Source organism: Suncus etruscus, chromosome 3 (genome assembly GCF_024139225.1).
Source record: "Suncus etruscus isolate mSunEtr1 chromosome 3, mSunEtr1.pri.cur, whole genome shotgun sequence".
Lineage (NCBI taxonomy): Eukaryota > Metazoa > Chordata > Mammalia > Eulipotyphla > Soricidae > Suncus > Suncus etruscus.
Window position 1 is genome coordinate 25,058,187 of NC_064850.1, and position 24,002 is coordinate 25,082,188.

The 24,002-nt window shown below is 33.8% G+C and overlaps 1 protein-coding gene across 1 annotated transcript in view; it reads right to left on the reverse strand.

Annotated features, from left to right (window-relative positions):
* The window catches only part of CEP128 (centrosomal protein 128), a 423,508-nt gene that overhangs the window by 255,305 nt on the left and 144,201 nt on the right, over nucleotides 1–24,002 (reverse strand). Inside the window, exon 15 of the mRNA XM_049770323.1 lies at nucleotides 7,798–7,974. Coding sequence (XP_049626280.1) covers nucleotides 7,798–7,974 — 177 coding nt within the window. The remainder of the gene's footprint in view (nucleotides 1–7,797; nucleotides 7,975–24,002) is intronic.

Below are 24,002 nucleotides of genomic sequence, written 5' to 3' on the forward strand. Positions count from 1 at the left end.
CATATATTTGCTACTATATTTGTTTTCATTCATCCCAGCACTAGTCTCAATTCAATCTTTAGTCACTGTGAGCAGATATCAAGATTGAAGACTAAAATAATTTCAAATGATTACAAGAAATGTTAATATTTTATGCTACCTTATAAATTTATAATTTAATGCTTAAAACAGATTTGTCTACTTACTAGTGATATAACAATTTCTCTAATAGATAAGATATCATTGATAAAGTAATGATATAAATTAAATAAATCTTACTAACATTGTCTAGCACACAAGCAACATTACAACAACATAACACATCAAGATCCTTTTTAATAGGATTTGAAAATTTTTGTGACAAGAGTACTATATACATATACTATTTCTCATAAAGACAGAAAATATATGTTAACATTTGTCTTACAAAAAAAGCACTATCCAATAGTGGCAGTCAATATGAGTTAAATGAGCAATATTAGTTGAAATTTCATATTACAAAACATACCTTCAATATCTAATTTTATCTATTTCAACCCTCATAATAGGTCAATATAAATAAAACAAAAAATTCGTAGAGGATATAAAGATCTATATAGCTCATCCAAGGTAGTACATAAATTGGAGTTATATCAATTTCAACCTTCATTTGTCCAGATCCAGTGTTCATTTTCTTTATATTCAACAGCTAAAAGAACACTCAGAGCAAGTATAATGGAAAAAGCTCTTAAGTAACCAAAGATAGTCTTTTAAATGCTTAGCATTAATTTGATACTTTCTAATCATTTGACAGTGAAGGGAGTTTATAGTATACCTATCCTAAACTTATATAAATTTGATACATTTACTGAAATGGAATTAAGAAAAAAATATAGTGGGCTGGAAATGTCTAAATTCAATTAGAATGATACTAATATTTCCAGAAACTTTCTCAAGATAAATTATTCTTATTTATTATCTATTCTAATTCATAGCACAATCACTATTAATATAAATGGCTGATATTTCATAAGTAATAATTCAAAAGTCAAAAAATTATTACACACTTATAGAAATTACCCAATAAAAACATTATACAGGAGCAGTGGCGCAAGCAGTAAGGCTTCTACCTTGCATGCGCTAGCTTAGGACAGACCATGGTTCAATCCTTGGGCATCCCATATGGTCCCCCAAGCCAGGAGTGATTTCTGACTGCATAGCCAGGAGTAACTCCTGAGCATCACTGGGTGTGGCCAAAAATTTAAAAAAATTTTAAAAAATTTTACAGGAACCATTATCTCCATTGGTAAATTGTTATATTCTTAATATATTTGAGATGCTAATAGGAATTAAAAATAGAAGTTATTAATAAACAAAATTTTATTATATTATTAAAACATTACGATTCCCATTTGTTTAGATTTACTATCTACCTAATATTCCTAATTAGGATGAATAAGTCTTCCTCACAGGGGAAGCTATATAAGCCCATTACCATAATCTTTCCCTACCTATAATTCTGTTTAAGGAAAATAGAAACTTTTAGAATATGTTTAAAAAATAACTTATACCTCAAAATATTTTAAGCAGTCTATTATCTGTTCATGCTACAATTATTAACCTACAATTATTCACAAGTGTTATATTATCCAAATGCTTTCATTTTTATAGTTCTACTTGATTTTTAGAATGATATTCTGATAAATATTTAAATATAGCATAAATATTACATTTCTAATATGTTTCACGTAGGTGATAAAGTATTTTTTGAGATTACATATCCTTTGAAGAAATTTAAACAAGACTAATCAATTTTTAAATTAGCATTAGAAAGAGAATGGAGAGATAGGACAAAGTGTAGGGGCCTTGTGTGATTTTTATCCCCAGCATCCCAATTGGCCCTTGGAGTAATGCAAGAGTAATTCCTGATTCCAGAGCCAGGAGTAACCCCAAGCATAGCTGTTGTGTTTAAACACCCCTGTTGAAAAATTAGGACACAAACAGTATAGTGGTTATTTGTTTAAAGTCCAGATAAATTAGTGTGAAGTTCAAAAATTTGAAGTCAAAAGATTTAAGATTTAACAAAATAACAAGGGGAAAGCTACTAATGCTTTGTAAATCTTGTTTTCTATTGTCTAAAATCAGTTAATCAGAGTACTTATAGAGCTTTTCAAGATTAAAGGAGACTTTGGACATGGGTATACCTTTGAGATTAGACTTTAATTTATCTAGTCTAAATTCTAGATTATAGAAATATAGGAAGTATTGCAAATAAACAAGTCACATATTTTTAGTTTTCCAGTATACATATGTACATTATAATTCATTTATTACATTTCAATAGTATTGTCTTAAAAAATCCTTAAACAATAATTTATTTCTTTTTTAATGGGTACTCATCAGAAGTGAGAAGTAACTCTATTTTTACTGATGGACAGTCTTTGTGCCTTAACATTGAGAGCTACTGACTGATCATGAGGAATCTGTGAAAAGTTGAAATGGTCACAGCAATTTCCTAAAATAACACTAGAAAGGATTCTACTTGATCACTGATTCCTCCTTTAATAAAGGATTTATCATTCCTCCCCCTCCTCCTTCTTCACTTCCTCTTCCTTCTTCTACTCTTCCTCCTCTTCCTCTTCCTCTTCTTCTTCTCCTTCTTGTCCTCCTCCTTCTTCTTTGCTTTCTCCTCCTTCTTCTACTCTTCCTCCTCATCTTCTCCTCCTCCTCCTCCTCCTCCTCCTCCTCCTCCTTCTTCTTCTTCTTCTTCTTCTTCTTCTTCTTCTTCTTCTTCTTTCTTTCTTTCTTTCTTCTTCTTCTTCTACTCTTCCTCCTACTCTTCCACCTCCTCGTCCTCCTCTTCCTTTTCTTCTCCTCCTCCTCCTCCTCTTCCTCTTCTTATTCCTCCTCTTCTTCCTGCTCCTCTTCCTCCTCTTCTTCTTTCTTTTTTTTGGGGGGGGCCCAAAAATATAAAAAAAATGAAGGATTTCTCTGTAGACTCTGATGCTGCTTGATTGCATTTTACTCTTCTCCGTGGTAGAAATTTTTAAAAAATTTGATTCAGTTCTTTCAACCTTCTTTATCATTTAAGTTAATATAATATTTTAAAATCTAGCCATTTCAACAATATTTACAGCAGGGTAGATTCTCCTTCAGAAAACAAATTTTTTTGTTCATTCATAAGCAATTCGACATCTGTTAAATCTTGCTTATGACATTACAGCAGTTTGGTCTCAGCCCAAAATTCTACTTGTAATTTTAAAAACATTGCTCACTTTAATCACATCTTCAGTTAATTCCACCACCAAAGTCTAGATATTCTCCCAAACTCCTGTTAATATGGATATTTTGTCCTTTTTTCAAGAATCATGACAGTCTTTAATGGTATCCAGAATGGTGAGTTCTTCCATTCCAAAAGGTATTCAAGAGTTTGCTCAGATCCATCAGAGGCATCACTATAAAAGGACATTATTATAAAATATGCTTCTTAAAAAAATGACTTGAAGCTGAAAATGACACCTAGATCCATGACTAGAGAATGAATGGTGTTAGCAGGCAAAAAAGCAATTTTAGGTGAGAGAGATCTACAATGGTGTTAAGGCTCTTTCCTTGCATGCAGTCAGTCCCTTTTCAATGCTCTGCATACGATCCTGAAGCATTGCCAAAGAGACCAGAAGCTAAGAACCAGGAGTAAGCTCTGATGCTGTCATCAGGCATAGACCACTGTCACCTCCAATCCCCCACAGCCCCACCAAAAATAAAATAATTTCCACTACAAAGCCCTTGGGTGTCCAGTTCATTGCTAATAAGTAATATTTTGAAAAGGATCTTTAATTTCTGAGGCCTCCAGAGTAAATTAAAAATATTTATTGAAACATATTCTAGGAGGCATTTTTATACTGTGTTTTTGTATTTGTTGAGTATATCCCTAAAAGTGGTATTGCTGAATCATATGGAAGCTCAATTTCCAGTTTTTTGAAGAATCTCCATATTGTTTTCCATAAAGGCTGTACTAGAAGACATTCCCACCAGCAGTGAATCCCTTTCTCTTTGCATCCACGCCAGCACTGGTTGTTCTTATTCTTTGCAATGTTACCAGTCTCTGTGGTGTAAGATAATATCTCATTATTGTTTTGATTTGCATCTCCCTGAGCATTTTTCTTGTGCCTTTTGCCATCTGTATTTCTTATTTGAGGAAATATCTGTTCATTTCTTCTCCCCATTTTTGGAGGGCATCAGATGTTTATTTCCTTGTTAAGTTCTGTCAGTTCCTGTATATCTTAGATATTAACTAGTTAACTAGATGGGTATTGGGTGAGTGATCTCTCTCATTCTACAGATACCCTTTGTATCTTAGTCACTGTTTTCTTTGAAGTGCAGAAGCTTCTCAGTTTATGTAGTCCCATTTATTTAGCTTTACTTCCACTTCCTTGGACAGTGGTGTTTTTAGGGTCATAGATGTATTGCCTATGTTTTTCTCTATATAACTTAAGGTTTCATGTCTGATACAAAATGTTTAGTCCATTTTAATTTGACCTTTGTGCATGGTGTTAAAGAGAGGTCTGAGTTCAATTTTTTTTGTATGTAGTTGACAAGTTAGCCCAACACCACTTGGTAAAGATGCTTTCATTGCTTCACTTTATATTTCTTGTACCCACAAAAATTAATTGGGGGTCATTCTCTGAATACTCAAGTCTATTCCATTAATTTGAGGATCTGACTTTAATTCCAGTATCATGCTGTTTTAATGACTATTGTGTTATATTGCAATTTAAAGTTGGGTAAAATGATATCTCCTGCCTTCTTTTTTTTCTAAGAATTGGTTTAACTATTCATGGGCATTTATTGTTACAAATGAATTCCAGAGGTGTTTGATCTATTTCTTTGAAAAATGTCATGGGTATCAATAGAGGAACTGCATTAACTTTTCACAGTGCTTTGAAATTATTGCCATTTTAATTATAAGAATCTTCCCAATCCATGAGCAAGGTTTATATTACCATTTCCTTGTGTCCACTTTTATTTCATAAAGCAGAGTTTTTTTAGTTTTCTTTCTATAGGTCTTTAGTTGACACTGCACCTCTATGTTCAACACGACACTATTTACAATAATCAGAATCTGGAAACAACCCAAGTGTCTGGCAACAGATGAATGTCTAAAAAAAATTATATATCTACACAATGGAATACTCTGCAGCCTTTAGAAAATAAAGTCATGAAGTTTGCTTATAAATGTATGGACATGGAGATTATTATGCTGAGTGAAAAGAGTCAGAGAGAAAGGGAGAGATACAGAATAATCTCATTAATCTGTGAAATATGAGAAAAATAAAAGGCAGTATGCTTATAATAACCATAAATAATAGAATGAGCATCAGGAGAACCAGTCCATAGTAGGAAGTTTGCCACAAAGAGTGGAGAGAGCAGTTAGAGTATAAAAGGGTCCACTATGACAATAATAGTTGGAACTGATCACTCTGTACAAGAATTAGGTACTGAAAGGGAATAAAGTGGCACGGGGGGGGGTACAACTTCACTAACAATAGTGCAAACCACAGTTTCAAGAAAAGAGAGAAAGAGAGAGAGGTAAAATGTATGCCCAGGAACAGGGAAAAGGGCACTGGAGAAGATGAGAGGGAAACTGAGAACACTGGTAGCAGATAATATGCACTGGTGAAGGTTGTTGTACATTATATGAGAGTAACTCAATTATAAACAACTTTATCTTGGGGAACAACTATTATGTACAATCTTGTAACCACATTTTTTAAAAAATAAGATTAAAATTAAACAAAAATACCATGTTCTAAGGACAGGAAAATTAATACAAGAGCAAAGCTACTTTTCTTTTTATGCAGCTGCAGTAGCTGAGACCTTAGTTCAATCCCCATTATCACGTATTGTCCTTGAGCACCACCATGGGCTTCTCTTAAGCAAAGAGCCAGGAATAGCCCTTCAGCAACCACTGAGTGTAGCCTTCCCACCAAAAACTTTTGTTCTTGCTGGTCCATTAATTATGTTCTAAACAAATATATTGTCATCAGGACCTAAGAGTTTCAAAATATAAATAAGCATCAAATTCACCTTAAATAAGCTGCTGGTGATGGAGACCTTAAGAACATCAATTGTTCTTTGAACCTTTGAAAAATCAGCATTGAAATCTCTCTAGCTCTGAACATTCTTAACACTGAAAATCTGTTGTAAAATGTAGCCATTTTATTAATAAACTTAGGTATGTCTTACAAATTGTTACAGCTTCTATATTCATGTTTTTGCTTCATATTGCACTTTGATTTAAAGAAAAAGATAAATTCCCATAAACATCATGATCAACCTCTGCTAACTTCCAACTTCACTTCTGAAACTTCATTGCATCCTCTCAGTCTTCACAGAAGTAAAGACAATGAGAGCTGTGCTTTTCATAAGGCTCAAACTCAAGGAAATCTCACTGCTTTGATCTATCTAGTACTCAAACTTTCTCCATGTCAGAAATAAAGCTATTTGGCTTTCCCAGTTGTGTGTCCCTGGCATAGTACTTTTTAACTTCCATTAAGAACTTGTCCTGAACCTTTACTGCTAGACAAACTGGGACAAGAGACCTCACTTTCAGCCTTTATCAGCTTTTAAGATGCCGCTCTAAGCTTAATTGTGATTAAAGTACAATACATATTTTTTACTATTCTTTTCAACTGACTACTTAGAGACTATAGTACTGTTATTCCTAATTTCTAAATTGTTAAGTACAGGAAATAGGAATATCCAAGGAGACGAAAAGAGACAAAAGAACATTCTTTAAGAAGTCAGAAAACGTTCACTTGTTCAATAAGTTTGATATCTCAAATGGACATGCACATGGTACTTCAAAAACAATTAAAATAACAACAAAGATCAATGGTCACAGGCCACACTAATATATTCTAAAGAAAAAGTTTAAAACATTAAGAAAGTTAACAAAATGGCACAGATATCAAATAAACACACATTAGGAAAATAAAAATGATATCAATGGACTAGCTTGTTGGAAAGTTGCCAGGCATGTACAGTAAAATTTGGAAAACAATAAATTATTACATAATATGTTAGTGCACCTTACTCATCCCACTACCTATAATATCATTAATTCTAAAGAGACATTGGATAGTAATATACTGAAAAAATTTTAAATGGTCTGAGGAAAGAGTTATTAAGAAAGAGTGATAGATAGTACTTTGGTGGATTTTGTGTTATGGTAATGTAAATTAAAGAGGTATGAAATCATACAGCTAAAACATAGTCATTCAAACTAATGTTCTTGATAAAAAAATAATGACCTGTGAAAATGAAATAAATCAAATTCCTGGCCTTTTATTGGAAGACTTTTTTTTTTTACTAAAAACAGCTATTTTATATATAAATTATTTTCTTGTAGAGTAAGACAGAGGCATTTCAATATAATAAAAGCACACTTTCTTTTTTTTTTTTTTTTTTTTTTTTGGTTTTTGGGCCACACCTGGCGGTGCTCAGGGGTTACTCCTGGCTGTCTGCTCAGAAATAGCTCCTGGCAGGCACGGGGGACCATATGGGACACCGGGATTCGAACCAGCCACCTTTGGTCCTGGATTGGCTGCTTGCAAGGCAAACACCATTGTGCTATCTCTCCGGGCCCATAAAAGCACACTTTCACAGTGAAATAGATACTGCAATTGATACTGTACCTCATGCTAACAAATAAGCTGCTATTGGTCATATAAAATGCTCTGAATTTTAAAATGTGATTATCATGTAATCATGTATTAAGGTCTTATTATAATTATATATTTTGAAACTTAACTGAAAAGCACAATAAGAACTCATATTTACTTTCAATTTCTCCAGTGAGTCCCTGGAGAAGGCTTTACATACTGCATCAATTTCTTTTCCTATCACACTAAGAATGGACTCCTGTTCGGTCTCCAGGCAAAGAAGTTGATCTTTAAGCTGCAATCGGGCTTCTTCCATTCTCTTTAAGTTGTGTTCTTCATTGCTTAGATGTTTTTCCTAAGGCATTGATAAAATAACAACAGAAGTATATTAATAATTGGAGGTAAGAAACACCTGTAATATTTGTAAAATAAACTCAAAGAACTATATTAGAAGGTAGGTCTAATATTAACGGATCCTTTACTGGGATACTAAAACTTACTTATGAACTGGGGTCAAATTATAGAGACTTCAAAAATAGCCAACTAAGGAAACAGATCAGAAAAAAATGACAAAGGAAATTATAGCAAATCTATAAGCAAAATAAATAGGTTTGTTTTTTAAATATTTTAATTTAAACCAAAGTTAATTTAATTTAGGGCCTGAGCTATAGCCCAGTGGTAGGCATTTGACTTGCACCTGGGTTCAATCCCATCCATCTCATATATTCTTAAGTGACCTTGCTACTGTATGCATCTCCTTAACCAATGCTGTGGTGAAAAATAGCACCATATGGTCCCCCGAGCCAGCCAGAAGCGATTTCTGATCTTAGAGTTAGGAGTAACCCCTGAGTGCTGCCAGGTATGACCCCAAAACCAAAAAAATTTTTTAATTTAAATTAAATTATACTTAACAAAGTTATTTATAGTTAAGTTTCACAAATAATATACTAGCACCAATTCTACCACCAGTGTCAGCCTCACTTCACCAATGTTTCAAGAGTCCACCCATATCAGCACTCCTTCGCTGCAGCCTGTCATCATAACAAGCACCTTTTTAAGTTTGGTTGTTAAACTTTGAGTCTTATAATTTTATTGTTGGTGACTGTGTGGAAAGAATACTTAGTTCTGTTCCTTCTTAACACCACCAATGCACCTGAGACTTTGAGCCCTGCCTGTTCTTCATTATTTCAGTCTATATTTCTTCCCTTCCACTCAATTTGTTTCCTTCTCCTCATTATACTCTAAAGCCAAGAGTATCCTTAAAAACACAAATTAAAAACACTACATATCTTCATGTAGTTATTCTCAATATCACATACAAGTAATATAAAAAAAACAAAAAAGTTTTATTTGTGTAAATAATTATTTATTCCTTTTCTTCTAGCTTATTTCATTTAACAGAATATCTTCCAGTTCCATCTATGTTGCAGCTAATTGCATGACTGCATCATTATTTACAGACATATAGTATTCCATTGATTATACATGCTACTATTGTTTAAAATAAATTAGTCTTTAAAAAGACTTTATTTTGGGATACTGTTTTGGCTTTTGGTTATAATTTTTGTTTTGATTTTTGGGCACACTCAGCAATGATCAGGACTTACCCGTGTCTCTGCACTCAGGGATCACCCCGGCAGACTCAAGAGACCATCTGGGATTCTAGAAGCTGAATCAGTCCCATGTACAGCAAATGCCAAGTCTTACCATTTTAATACCAATGCCTTTAAAAAATGCTGATGCCAAAAACTAACTTTGATATTTCATAAACTTTAGTAAAGTAAGTAAACACAGTATCACAAAGAGTGTTCCTTCAATTCAAAAAAAATTACCATCTTTACCTCATCACAAAGTTTAAAAAAAAAAATCTAAATGTCCAGGTCTAAGGTGAACACTTAAAGAACTAGAGTACATAACTTATGTGTAGGAACTCGAGATTCAATTCTGAGCACCATATGGGCCCTCAAATAGCCTGGACAAGTCATGAGCACTATACAGGAAGAATCCCTGTCCCCAAAGCAAAAATTTAAAGTCTAAGATCTCAAGCCTAAGGATATGGCTCAAGTAGTAAAGCATATGGATTCCAAGTGTGAGACCATGAGTTAGATCTCTAGCACCACATGACCCCCAGCAGCACCAAGTCCAAGTGATTGCCATCTACTCCTCAAGGCAAAACTTTCATGAAAAGAGGGTTCCTGTCAATAGAGATGAGAGACAGGAGGACCAGTCCTTGGTAGGAAGCTATAATAAAGAGGAGAGTAGTAAAGTTATGGCACAGAAGAAATCACTATGACAATGAGAGTTGGAAATGATCAGTCTGGACAAGATCTAGATGCTAAAAGGAGATAAAGTAATATGCAGGATACCTCTTCAATAACAATTTGCTAACCACAGAGTTTATAAAGAGAGAAAGAGAGACAGAGAGAGAAGTAAAATGTTTGTCAAACAGGCAGGAAAGGGGAGAGCAGGAAGAAAAGTAGGGGCAGTGGTAGTAGGAAATGGGAGATATTGGAAATTGAAATGACTGAAATTCAATCATGAAAAAACTTTATAAAAATGTCTGAGGAATCCTTTAAGAGCTATAAAAGGGTTTTTGGGGGTCTGGAACAGTGGCACAGCAGTAGGGTATTTGCCTTGCACATGACTGACTTAGGACAAACGCAGGTTCGATCCCCATGTCCTATATGGTCCCCTAAGCCAGGAACGATTTCTGATCCCAGAGCCAGGAGTAACCCTTGAGCATCACTGGGTGTGGCCAAAAAGAAGAAAAAAAGCTTTTTTGGCTTTTTTGGTTCAAAGTAACCAAAGAATAGCCTATGATCATGATTACAAAATTTGTTTCTTCAATTATAAGTGGTAAGTCAAAAAAAGGGGGGATCAATTGGACTGGTTTTGATTTTAGGCATTATGTAACATACCAATAATTTGTTTATCCTAATAAGTATAATTCAAGTATAAAGACTGTGTTGTCAACCAGCCCCACTTAAATTTAAAAAAAAAATCAATGGATCTGGTAGACTAGAGGTAGAATTTATTTTAATAAGACTTCACCTCTGTCCATCATTACAGTCAGGATCTCAGTTGTGTAAATTAGGAAATGCATTTTCTTTTTTGTCTTAGTGTATTTTGAGCAGAGTCATCATTCGACAGAAGAAAAACATTAAGTTCACAAGAGACCAATGTACAAGCTAGAAGCAGCTCAATTAACTACATTAGGTTTATGCTGAGAATCCCAACAACCATATGGATGAGAAAGCTCATGTCAGCATAACCAGGACAATTTCTCCCTGCAGACCACTGAGATGGGAAGGTAAATTATACTCACAATGTTGACTAAAGAACAAGAAATAAGAGCAAGGAACATTTCTGAATTTATGCTTTAAGAAACAATGTTTGAGTAACTTCACAAAAACATGGTAGCCTGGAGTATCCATCTATATACTCTCCATAGACTTACAAATCACAATCACAGAAGTGCTCCATTCTCTTGGCAAGGATTTGGGTAGTTACGTTCCCATAACCTTTATCCAGATAAAGTTTCTACCATGACACAGCATGTTTGGTAGACTGATATCTTCAAGTATTGATCTCCCCTAGAAATTCTCTGAAAAATTAACATCTGGTCTCTGATGATTTTTTTAGTTTACTTAAAAAAAAAAACAACCTCAAGTCCCCAGATAAGGATTTTGGCCTTACTATTGATACTAAGTACCTACCACTAGATCAAAATTATTTATATTTCAATATTCAAGATTCAATATCCTTTATCTCCTGATCTCTAACACAATGTTTCACAGCATATCATGACAGTTTCTAGTAATGTGTTGAGTTGTAATTGTTTTTGTACCTGTCTCCCTCAATAAATTGCTTATTTGGGAAGATCATAGAATGTTTAACATAATCACTAAATTTGCCAAGTTTGCAGAATAAAATGATTTAAAGGGTCCAAATTTAAGTACAAAGATCATTTCAACCATTTTCATTACTAAGAAGTTATAGGATATTTCTTTATAGACATATCTAGTTCTTCGGACTTCTGCAGTAATGGTTGGTGATATAAATAAGGAAAATAATTTCACAGGTTACTAATGTATACTGAGAATTGTTGAGTTATATAGAGGATCTATCTAGAGGATAATTTCCTAAGAGAGAGATTGGAGGGGTGGTATATAACCTCCTGTTATGCCCCAAAATATTCTAGGGAAACTACAGGTGAAAATCTATCACCTCCCACTATCTGATAGGAATCTTGTCAGAAGGCCCACTGAGAAGTCTTCCCTCAATGTGATGACTGACCAAGATTTCTGTTAGTGAAAATGATATTCTTCATGCTTAGTACAAACATTTATTTGGCCTAAATATGAATTTCTTCTGCTGTACTAAGTGTGTATATAGTTGAACTTTTTACTTCCTAACGTAAGGATTTTTTTTCAGGCAAATATAGCCTTTATTAAATTTCTCTTTACCTGGAAAACTCAGCACCAAAAGACACTTCAAAACAACTCTTTTCTTTTTGTCTTTAAAATGCCCGTGCAGTTTTTAACAGAAAGGAGTGTTTTGATTTGGGGCATCTCTAAAGGATTTTGAGTACTTGTTAACTAATTTTTACCTCAGAATTAAATATTAACATCAAAAAGATTTGGCCATATATAGCATTGAACTGTTGAACTTTTATCAGGTATAAGATTTGCATTCCTTTAAGATATAGAATTCTTTAATTGCCCCTAATATAAAAATCTCTCCCCTCAGAAATAGGAAGTTTGATAGGGAAACCATCTCCTTATTAAGTCTCCTAATTTACAGAAGAGACTAGCCTGAATGGAACTGCTTTGAGATGTTAAAATTAACCTTTTCTTTTCAATTCTGGACTCTTATTTGAAATGTATCTATTCATCAGGTCTGTGTACTACATAAAGCCAGGTGAACTGTTTTGTAAGTCAAATAATGTACATTGCTAAAGCTTATGCTAACAAGAAAGATAGTTGTACTTTTCATAGAAACAAATGTGAGCATTCTTTTCATACCATAGAAAAAAACTAACTGGCAAAATTCCCCATTTATACCCCTGATTTTTCACATTAAAAATCAGAATGCAGTTCTCCCACTGATCCCTCACTCTGTCAAATATCGCCATCTGTGCACCCACTTTCCTAGAAAGAATTCAAAGAAGTTCTCTGACGCAACTGGACCAATGCTAGCAGCATTAAGAGTCATATAAATGGGGATTGGCTTACAGCATAGAACTAAGGGACTAATGGGTAGAATGAGGTAGACCCATGGGAAGAAGAAAACAACGTTAGAATAAAGGCATTAGTTTGAAAAACACTGATTTAGACCACTGATCCTATTAAATTTAGGCAAATCGTGATATTCTAATTTTTCTTTCTCCCATTTTTATCACTTTTTTGCTTGACTCATATTAAAATGTACTGTACTCTGTTCCTTGACTCATATTAAAATGTCAAAGCAATTTCTATAATTTTTATTATTTTTAAAATGTCTATATTGTGAGAATAGATGAAGTTCAATTTCTTCAGCAAAGCCACAGTTTATTATCCACTCTATTTTAAATAATAAGAGAAAATAAATGAATATTTTACCCTTACTAAATCCTGGGTATGCCAGATATAGTCACATTCTTTTTTTTTTAATTTAGGCTTTTTTAGCTAGTTTTCAGTATGCGAACTATATATCATCACACATAATATTTATTATATTCAGTATACTGTAGTTTGTGAACTATATAAGAGAAATATTAAGAATATTCCATTCAAAAGAATGTTCTAAAGCATCAAGTATCTAGGAATAAACATAACTAAGAGGTAAAAGACCTTTATCTGGAAAACTAGAAGCCATTGAAGATACAAACAGAAGGGGACCTTAGAAATTGTAAAAATATGCCATGTTCATAAAGTAGAAAATTAGTGTTGCTTAAATGATCATCATACCATAAATGATCAGATATTCGATTGAATTTGCATAAAATTCTTAATAATTCTTCAAGGACTTAGAATGGACACTGATAAGATTTCTATAAACCATGAAACACTCAAATCAAAATAATAAATTGGGTGGCACTGCATCACCTTAATTGAAACTGTACTTACAAGCCATAATAATCAAAATAGCATGATACTGGAATAAGGGGAGGCTGTGAGATAAATGGGTTAGAATAGACCCAATGATACTCAGGTAATATAGATAGCTGATGTACAGCAATGGAGGTGGGTCCTCCATTGTAATAAAGATAACCTCTTTGACAAATGGTGTTGGGAAATTTTATAGCTGCATGCAAAACAATAAAACTGGATTTGTATCTTGCATCTTACACAATTCAAAGTTAATCAAAGACTACCAGTTTCCTTAAAATATACTGAGGAAGATATGAGAACACTCCAGGATTTGGAACTCTAAAAATATGATTCCATTTATTATTATTTTAAAAACTAAAAAGTGGGACAGCAAATAAAAAAGGTCTTGCAAGGGAAAAAAGCATGAGGTAAAATTAAAAGACATTACTAAATAGGAAAAGTATTTGGAAATAATACATCAGATAAAGGAATAATGTTCTAAATATAAGCCAAGGGAATCACAAAAATCAATATCAATTGTTACCCCTTCCCAAGGCCAAATGTTAATCTTACCTGATGCTAAGACCAATCCACTGCTGAGAGGGGTCTGTGGTTGGCAACTACGGCCTGGTGGAGGGGTGAGAAGGAAGAAGCAGCATGGAGAGGAGAGACACAGGTTGGGTGCAGAGACTGTTTAGTTTAGAAGCCACAGATGGTGGTTATGGCCTTATAATAAAGCTTCATGTCTCCTGAAATATGAATGCTGTAGATCATTTCCTCACCATTATCCTGAACCCACAGACCCACCAGGAGAAAAGGGGCTTCAGGCTGAAAAGGGGGCTGAGAAAGGCCTCACCATCCATCTGTTTGTCCATGAACATCAAGGACTTTATCATTACTATTTAATACAACAATCAATCAATCCATTTACATGAGGCCCACCCAAATTTCATCCAAGCACCTCATAAGCCTCCTCCAAGCTGCACCAGGAGTGATCCCTCTGAGCAGAGCAAGGAGTAAGTCAGGTGTTTCCCAGAAACAAACAACAACAAAAGAGAATAAATCTAATAACTCCATGAAAAATGAGGAGAGGAAATGAACAAACATTACTTGAATGAAGATGGATAGATTTCTAGTAGTCTTATGAAATAGTGTTCATCGTCTCTTATCAATGAGATCCAAATTAAAACAACAATGAGATACCAACAACATCTAGGCACCAAGCCAAGCACCAGTTTTAATTTATGGTGGTAAAGAAACTTCACTGAATTTTGTTTAATGACATCCTCCAAAGTCTCTCTGTTCCTTTGTTACAGCCAATAGGGGGTAAACATAGGTCAGTCCTCTGTGGCCACTCAGAAAACTAGATCATCATGTCATTTTTAATAACACTTAAACATATCAAACCATGCCTTTCAGAGCCAATGCCAGTTTACAGTTACCATGGCAACCTAGGAAACTGGGCAAATATGGTCAGGACCTCAGGGCTGGACAGAAGAGAACGGATAGGAAGTTTGAAACTCTAAAAAGGGGAGAAAAAATATATTGTTTGTTCTCACCTCTACATTCTGTACTTGCAGAAAATCTGTTTTATATTTCATTTCCTTACATAAAATTTATTTATCCCAGCTGGGTGCTGATTTCCTTTACTTCCTTCCCTTCCCTTTTAAAATACTTGCATACTTTACCTCCTGGCTTTCCCTGAAATTCTCAAGTAGCATAAGAATCAAATCAGGGAGCAAAAGATGGGAGTGCCCACACTCTGCCACCAGTACACTTGATCAGTGTGAAGTCCTGTGTTAAATCCCCTACACCACCACAATCACAACACTACACAAAAATGGAGATGCCAAAAAGAGGCAACAATTCTAAATTCAAAAACTCATACTGAGCACTAAAGAGGACAAAAGAAGGTCATTACACAAAACTTTACATTCATTATGAAAGTCCAATAACATTCTTCCTTACTCATGAACTTGAATAGTCTAACAATGACACATAATGACAGGTAATCTTTATGAACTAGCAGAACCCCTTCCATGTATTCCCATGGTACTTACTATGAGTTTAGACTGCAACATTTACTAATCCCTGTGACTTCTACTTGTCCCTCACTAGAGTTCCTCTTCCTTCAAATATGGCAGCCCTGCGCAGTCAAGAGATGAATCTTTCTAAAATATATATTTCAAAGATAGATTCATTTTTCAAGCATTAAGTTTTAGTGCTTTCTCCAAGTGTCAAGCATAATAGAGCCTGACTATGCAAATTTTAAAAATACCAAACTCTAACCTTCTGTGTTTTGCTTGTTTTCACAGTGAATTGACTAGGAATTTCATTCAGTATGGTCATTTTGTTAGTAGTAGGCTATTGTAATCATCGAGGAAGTTGCTGTCCCAAAAAATGAGAGTGCTGCCAATGTAATCAGATGCAGAAGAAATTTCAAAGATTGAGACAACCAGTATTTGATGACAAATTAAAAATGTGTCTGTCTGTAGAAGAATTCTCTAGATTGTTTTATGTATTTAGTAGGCAAAAGAACCTTTAAGTGACCAAGGATTTAGTTCAAGCAATATATGTAGAAAATATGGGAGGTCCTGGTTTCAAGCCACTACTGCATAGACCCTGTTCATAGCCAGAAATGTTCAAACATTAATAAATAAATAATAAATAAATAAATAAAAATTAATAAAAACATAAATAAAGTAAATAAGAACAAAATAATTTTCATACTAGATATGAATTTTATAAAATTAATGAGATATTATTTTGTGTATTAGGTATACTTTTTCTCCTGTGTGATTAATGTTAAATATTATGTTAGTACTAGTAACAGTACAGCTTATAGAAAAAGCAATTCACATATTAGCTATATAATATGTATGCTTAAATTCATGTGAAAGATTTTATAATCTATAACCTGATTCAAGTCATGCTAAAGAAAAATATCCATAAAATATAAATTAAAATTTAAGCTTGTAAACCCATTTTAGAAAACTATTGCCTCAGTCTTTTTTTGTATTTTTCCTATGCAAATACTGAGCAATACAAAGATCATTGGTAACATATTCATAAGCTGTTAAGGTACTTATTGGATGTTTTTGGAATTATAATAAAACTAACAATTCTCTAGGGCCTGGAGAGATAGCACAGTGGCGTTTGCCTTGCAAGCAGCCGATCCAGGACCAAAGGTGGTTGGTTAGAATCCCGGTGTCCCATATGGTCCCCCGTGCCCGCCAGGAGCTATTTCTGAGCAGACAGCCAGGAGTAACCCCTGAGCATCACTGGGTGTGACCCAAAAAACAAAAAAACAAAAAAAACCTAACAATTCTCTAAAAAATATTTTATGCATTTATTAAGTTCTAGGAACAATTTTAACTATTATATATTTCCCTTAAGCTAAATGTCCAGAAACAAGTAACATTAGTTGTTTTATTTAAATCAGCTACTTTTGATGCATTTCTATTTTTTCAAATAAAAATGCATCATGAAACAACCAATTTCAATTTGTGCATTTGGAATAAACATTGGTACAAAGAGAAAAGGTATCAATTATCTCTAGAGAATGGTTTACAAACTTAAGATATAATTAACAAACATAAGAATTGCTCCATGATTTTTCCACTTAGATACCTGTGTATGAATTAACTGATAAAAACATATGAAAAGAAAAGTTTTTTTAAAGCCCCAAATACTGTTGTTCATGTGCACAATAAACTCTTAGCTATTTTTCCATAAAATGTATAAAATATCAGGGGCTGGAGAGATAGTATGGTGGTAGGGCATTTGCCTTGCACGCAGCTGATCCAGAACATCCACATGGTGGTTCGAATCCCAGCATCCCATATGGTCCCTCATGCCAGGGGTTATTTCTGAGAGCAGAACCAGAAGTAACTCCTCATTTTACCTCATTATGAGAGAAAAATTCGAAAAACAAACGTGGAAATGTTTTGGCCACGTTTTATATTCCAGCTTAGATTTAAGACAAGGACTTCTTCACTTCAAGTAAAGCACTGAAACCTACTGTGACATAATATTCTCCTTGTAACTATTCTCCTCAGCTTTCCTCACCAAAATCAATTGTATGAACCACTAGTTAAATTAATACCAGGAGTGGATGGATCACTGGAGTTCAAGTTAATAAAACAGAATGTTTAAGAAAATGACCATCATGACCACTTTTCTCTCCAGGCACTGGGGATTGTCACTACTCAGTACTTAAAGATGAGATGAGAGGTCTCTCAATCAAGTTCAAACCAGGATCTTACACATACAATGTTTTTAATTTATTCCTTAAACTCATGCTAAATTAACTTGAATTAATGTTGATTCTCAATGCTGCACACCTGAAACTAATATTTTACAATAAAATGTTACTTCAGTTAAAAGACAGCATGAACCTTTTTGCTAGTAAATGTTGATAGAGAAGTCCCTGGCAATGGAGGCACAGTGTCTTCTATGTATCTATGTACAATTTTGCAAAATAGAGGATAAAAGTGTTGAGTAATTATTTCCTGCTGCTTCTTCTGTCACAGCTGTTTTAAGGCACACAGTCCCATGTATGGCCACTAAACAAACTAAATCCATTAATATCTGGCATGTTTCACACATGGCAAACACTTTGTTGTTTTAGTCAATTATCTTTAAAGGTCAAGGACTATGTTTAAATGGTGTTGTTGGAAGAATTCAAAGATACACAGTAGAGTAGCAACAAAGGGCCAAAGGCAATACAATGGTAGAATTGATCCACAAGGGAAGGGAGGTGGACACAACGGTGATAGGTTCTGTAGCAGAATTATGAGCATTAGAAACCAACATTAACAGTATTGTAAATCACAGAATCTCAATCAATTTTTAAAAATGGGAGAGGGAACAGAGAAATAGGTCAGCAAGTAAGGCACACAGCCAGTCTTAGGTTGATTCCTGCATCCCATGTTGTCTCTGGAGCCCACCTAGTGAGACACAAAAACAAAAGAAAACACAAAAACAAAACAAAACAAAAACCCCAAAAAATTGCTATCAACATTTTAAAATTCTTTTCACAAAGTCAAGGATTATTCTGGATTTAAAGACTTAACTACAAACATTTCTATTCAAAGTATTTTATAAGTAAAGCTACTAATTTTTGGCTTTCATCTGACCATTTTTATTAATACCTTCATTGTTATTTTTTTAAGATGGCAGGTGTGAGAAATTAGGAACAAAACACTTAAGTATTTCATATTTACAGTATATCTTTCCACTTCCTTTAAGTTAATATGCAGTATCAATAAGTTTATTCTACTCAAAGAATTTAAAATAAATAATGCATTCAAGAAAGGGGACAGCCTGATTATAAATGACTTATGGTATTAACACTAAAATAAATGCCAAAATCCAGAAGCAATCTATTTTTTGCCTCTAACAGATAAAAATTTCTAATAGAAATATTCACCAGTTACTATCAAAATTTTCTTAGCAAACTATGTATTGCATAGTTTTACAGTTAATGAATTCTTCATATAACAGACACCTGGCATATATATGTATGTATATATATATATGTACTTTTCCACATCGTGAAAAATACCAATCTTAAACAGATGTTCAAATTAGAACAAAACACTAAATTAAGTAACTCCGATTTGATTTCTCCAGTCAGATATCTTTTCTTTTATGTGGAAGTATCAGGTTTTAATTAGGTTTTTTTTTTTTTTGGCTGAAAATAATTGATGAATTCTTTTCTAAACTGTGTGTCATCTGAAAAAAATAAAGTGCATGGTAATCTGCCTAAATTTAATTCAACAATAAGAGTTCAATGAAAAGTCTCAAATGTGAGTCATTTTACTGAGTAAATGAGAAAAATATGAAAAAAAATTGCGCTCATATCCTGTTTCCACCACAAGCTATGAGATGTTGGGCAAGTCACTATATCATTCTTTTCAATCTCAGTTTCCATTATCTATAAAAACCGACACCATAATTACACTTGTAAATGTGAACTATAAAGGCTATCTTTTAAAGATCCATATTTTTTATAAGAATCTATTTCCCAAAGTATTTTTATCCAAAAAGCAATAGCTTTAAAATGTTCCTAGGTATCACTTTACAAATGATGTATATAAAACTTTTCATGGAAAAAGTAAAAATGCAATTTTATGAATACTGATCTATGTAACACTTCAGTTCCTAATAAAAGTTCATAACTTTAGAAAACTAATCATTTATATTGTGGTAAGGTGTCTCCAATTTACTTAATCTCAGTAATTCTGATCTCCTTTATAAATATTAGTATTATTCATTAAAATGTTTTTCAATTTTAATTAGAATCTTAATTTTATTTAAATAGGATTTTAATTAGAATCTCTAGTTCTTTAAAAATTAACTAAAATGAAAGAAAATATACAGTAATTTCAAGAGCATCTTAATATTTCAGAAAACCTGGTTTGTATAATCTACATACAAGTGTAAAATGTGGCAAATTCAAGTCTTATTTCCATTTCTACCATTTCACTATAAAATGAGCTGCAACTGGTTGATATTGTTTAATGTTCCTTTACACTTGCATATTATACTGATTGCAACTATACATACAGAGCTCAAACCCTACTTTATCCAAAACAGAGACTTTGCCCTAGTTTCATTTTCCCTTCACCCACCCCTTTGGAGATGTAAAAGACCCACCTAGGCTTGATTACCATGAATTAAGTATTTTATCTTAACTATCTGTTAACTATCTCTGTCTTCTCCTTCCCCTATGTGGATTGATTTTGTACAGTAAAGATTGCATGGAAAGACTCAATCCTTATAGAAATCTTATACAATCTTTGAAAATTGGTTTTCAATCCATGAGGATGGAAGTTCCCTGCCCCCATGCTTTTCTTATGTCTGTCTTGCTTTACTGATTTTTAGGATGCACTTGTTTCATTCACCATTCACCAGGGGTTGAATTACCTACGGCAAATGGAACCTTGACACTGATGTGGATGGACCCCAAAGACAACTTAAATGATATAATACCAATGGCAAAGGCAAAAAAATAAAAATAAACAAATGGGACTACAGCTAATTTAAGGGTTATTACATTGCAAAAGAAATGTGGACTGGAACAATACACAGTTAACTAAATGGAAACAAGATTCACATTCAACACGTAAAATAAAGGATTGATATCCAAGAATATACAAAGATATATCACAAACATCAACAGCAACAAAAAAAAAATCACAAATCCTAAAGAAAATGAAAAGAGGAAGTAGACACTTCTCAGAGGTAGACAGCCAGATAGCCCTATCTAAACATTTTTCAGCATCAATTATCATTACAAAATGATAATCTAAATCGATGACACTGAAAAAATAAAAAATAAAATAAAATCAATTAAAAAACAACAATGAGATATCATCTCACACCAGTAAGAACAGCATATATCTAAAACAGTGAAAACAATCAGTGCTGGTGGAGATGTGGTGAAAAGGAACTTTCATTCACTGCTACTGGGAATGTTATCTAGTTAAATCCCCATGGAAAATGGTATCAAGAGTCTTTGAAAAGCTTAGAACTGAACTGCCAATATGATCCAAATTTTTATTCCACTTTGGAGCACCACATTCAAGACAAAAGGTGGTGGATAAAGAAGGGACATATGCACAACCAATATTCATTGCAACACTTACTACAAAAGCAAAAGATATGCAATTAACTTATAAATGAATAACAGATAAATGAATTGTTAAGAATTGTGTATATGCAGAAAATGGAACACTACGAAGGCATAATGAAGGAAGATATCAAATAATTTGTTGTGCCCTGCTTGGAACTGGAAGATAACATGCAAGTGAATTAAGCCAGAAGAAAGACAAACACATGATGATCTCACTTTTCGGTGGCATATTAAAATCTAACTAGATATAATAATTATCTAACTACACAAGGAAATGTAAAGAGGGGTGTCTAAATCATCCTTGACCCCAGAGTACAGGGAGAAGAGAGAAGGAAAGAAATTGAGGATAGAGGAGAAGATAAGAAAGGAAGTATTGGGGAAACCAGGATCAGTAGCCTCAGTTATACCACTGATGTGGGAGAGTAATAAAGTTTTAAATGCAAAGAACAGACTCAACAACACTAAAAATAAGATGAGTATATACATAAAACCCAAATATAGAGAATCTGACCAGCATGAGAAAAGTAGACACATAAGAGAACTCATTGATGACTTGGAGATTTCTCAAATGAAGCTTAGAAGGGAATGATATAATATAATGAACACAGTGAATAAAAATAATCCTCAACCAAGATTAGTCTACCTAGCTAAAATATTATTCAAACTCAAAGAGAAAATATAAAGTCTTTTAGATGAATATCAGTTAAAGAAATTTATGGTCACTAAACCATCACTGAAAAAAATGCTAAATGCTGAAAAATGCAAAGAAATTCTACTTGGAAGTGCAAAGAAACTTAGAAACATAAAATGTTAGTAAGGAGAATAATAATAATAATAATAGGTTCTCTTCAAATAAATTTGATATTTATTGGCTTTAAATTTAACAGGATATATAAGGCTAGATTTGTAAATAGAACTACATGGAACTTGAGAGACAAAAGAAATAAATGGTAAGTAGAATTTAATCATTATCCAATAAGCAGATATCACTACATAAGGTAATAATTTTAAAATCCTCTGCTCAAAAAAAGAACAAAAACTCATCTTCACAACTCAAAGATTGAATCAGAAGAAACAGTAAATCTGTTCAGGTCATTTACCAGCAAATAATTTAAACAACAACCAAAAGTTTACACAAAAGAAAAGTTCCATTTTACAAATCTTCAAAAAATATCTTTGACCTATCTTTCTTAAGCTCTTCCGTTGGTTTGTTTGTTTTGTTTTGTTAGGTGTTTTTTTTTTTCGTTTTTCGGTCACATGAGGTGACGCTCTGGGGTTACTCCTGGCTATGTGCTCAGAAATCGCTCCTGGATTGGGGGACTATATGGGATGCCAGGGATCGAACTATGGTCCATTCTAGACTAGTGCAGACAAGGCACACACCTTACAGCTTGTACCACCACTCCGGCCACCCGTTTTTTTAAAATAAAGAAACAGGAATTCCCCCAAATAGTTTCTGAGAAAAAAAAATCATTCTGATAGCAAAAGTAAATAAATTATAAGTCCAAAATTCTTGATGAACATAAATGCAAAAAAAGCTCCTAAATAAAATTTTAATAAACCAAATATAAATTCATCAAAAATAATTAGTAAATCAAATTGAAAGGTACCCTAGAAAGACCAAGTCAAATCTATCTCAGAAATGCAAAAATGGTTTATTTAGTGTATGCAAATCAATTCATGTGACATACCGAATTAATAAAAGATAAAACTCGGGCCCGGAGAGATGGCACAGCGGCGTTTGCCTTGCAAGCAGCCAATCCAATAATTTGATGGGAATTATTGGCTTGTTTTTGGTGGGCTGTGTTTGAGGACCCCTGCCCAGGACTGAGGAGTCAAGAGACAGAAGGAAGGGAGTTGGAGAGGATGAGTCAGCTACTAAGCAGGACTGGCAGTGTTGGCAAAAACACACACTTGATGGGTCTGGAAAAGCGGGTTGAAGCCTTGTACAGGAGATAACATCAAGCTGAATGAAGAAGGAAGGCCAGTATAGTCATCCATGTGTTGGGGCATCCCCACACAGCCCCACACAGCAGGCCAGATACATGGCCCAAAGGCATAGATTGAGGACCACTAGTATGGGAGGTAGGGCACTTGCCTTGGGTTAGACCCCATTATCCCATATGGTTCTGTGATCAACACCAGGAGTAATTCCTGAGTGCAGAACCAGTAGCAACTCATTTACATTGCCAGGTGTGGCCCCAAAGCAAAAGCAAACCAAAAAGATAACAGAATCAAGAAATTATATATATAGGGGCCAGAGAGATAGCATGAAGATAAGGCTTTTGCCTTTCATGCAGAACGTCATTGGTTGGAATCCCAGCATCCCATGTGGTTCCCTGAGCCTGGCAGGAGCAATTTCTGAGCATAGAGCCAGGAGTAATCCCTGAGCGCTGCTGGGTGTGACCCAAAAACAAAACAAAACAAAAAAAGAAACTAGAGAGAGAGAGCCAACCTAGGTTCAATTCTCAGCGCAACATATAGTCACCCAAAGTTTTTCAGAAGTAATATAATATCTTAGCACAGAACTATGAGTAAGGCCTACAGACCACTGTGTATGGATCAAAATATCACAAGAAAAGCAAAATAATAAATAAATAAAATTATCTCGGAGATTCTACAAATTTGACCAGTACCATTAGTAAACAGATAGCCATTTAATAAGATATTTTA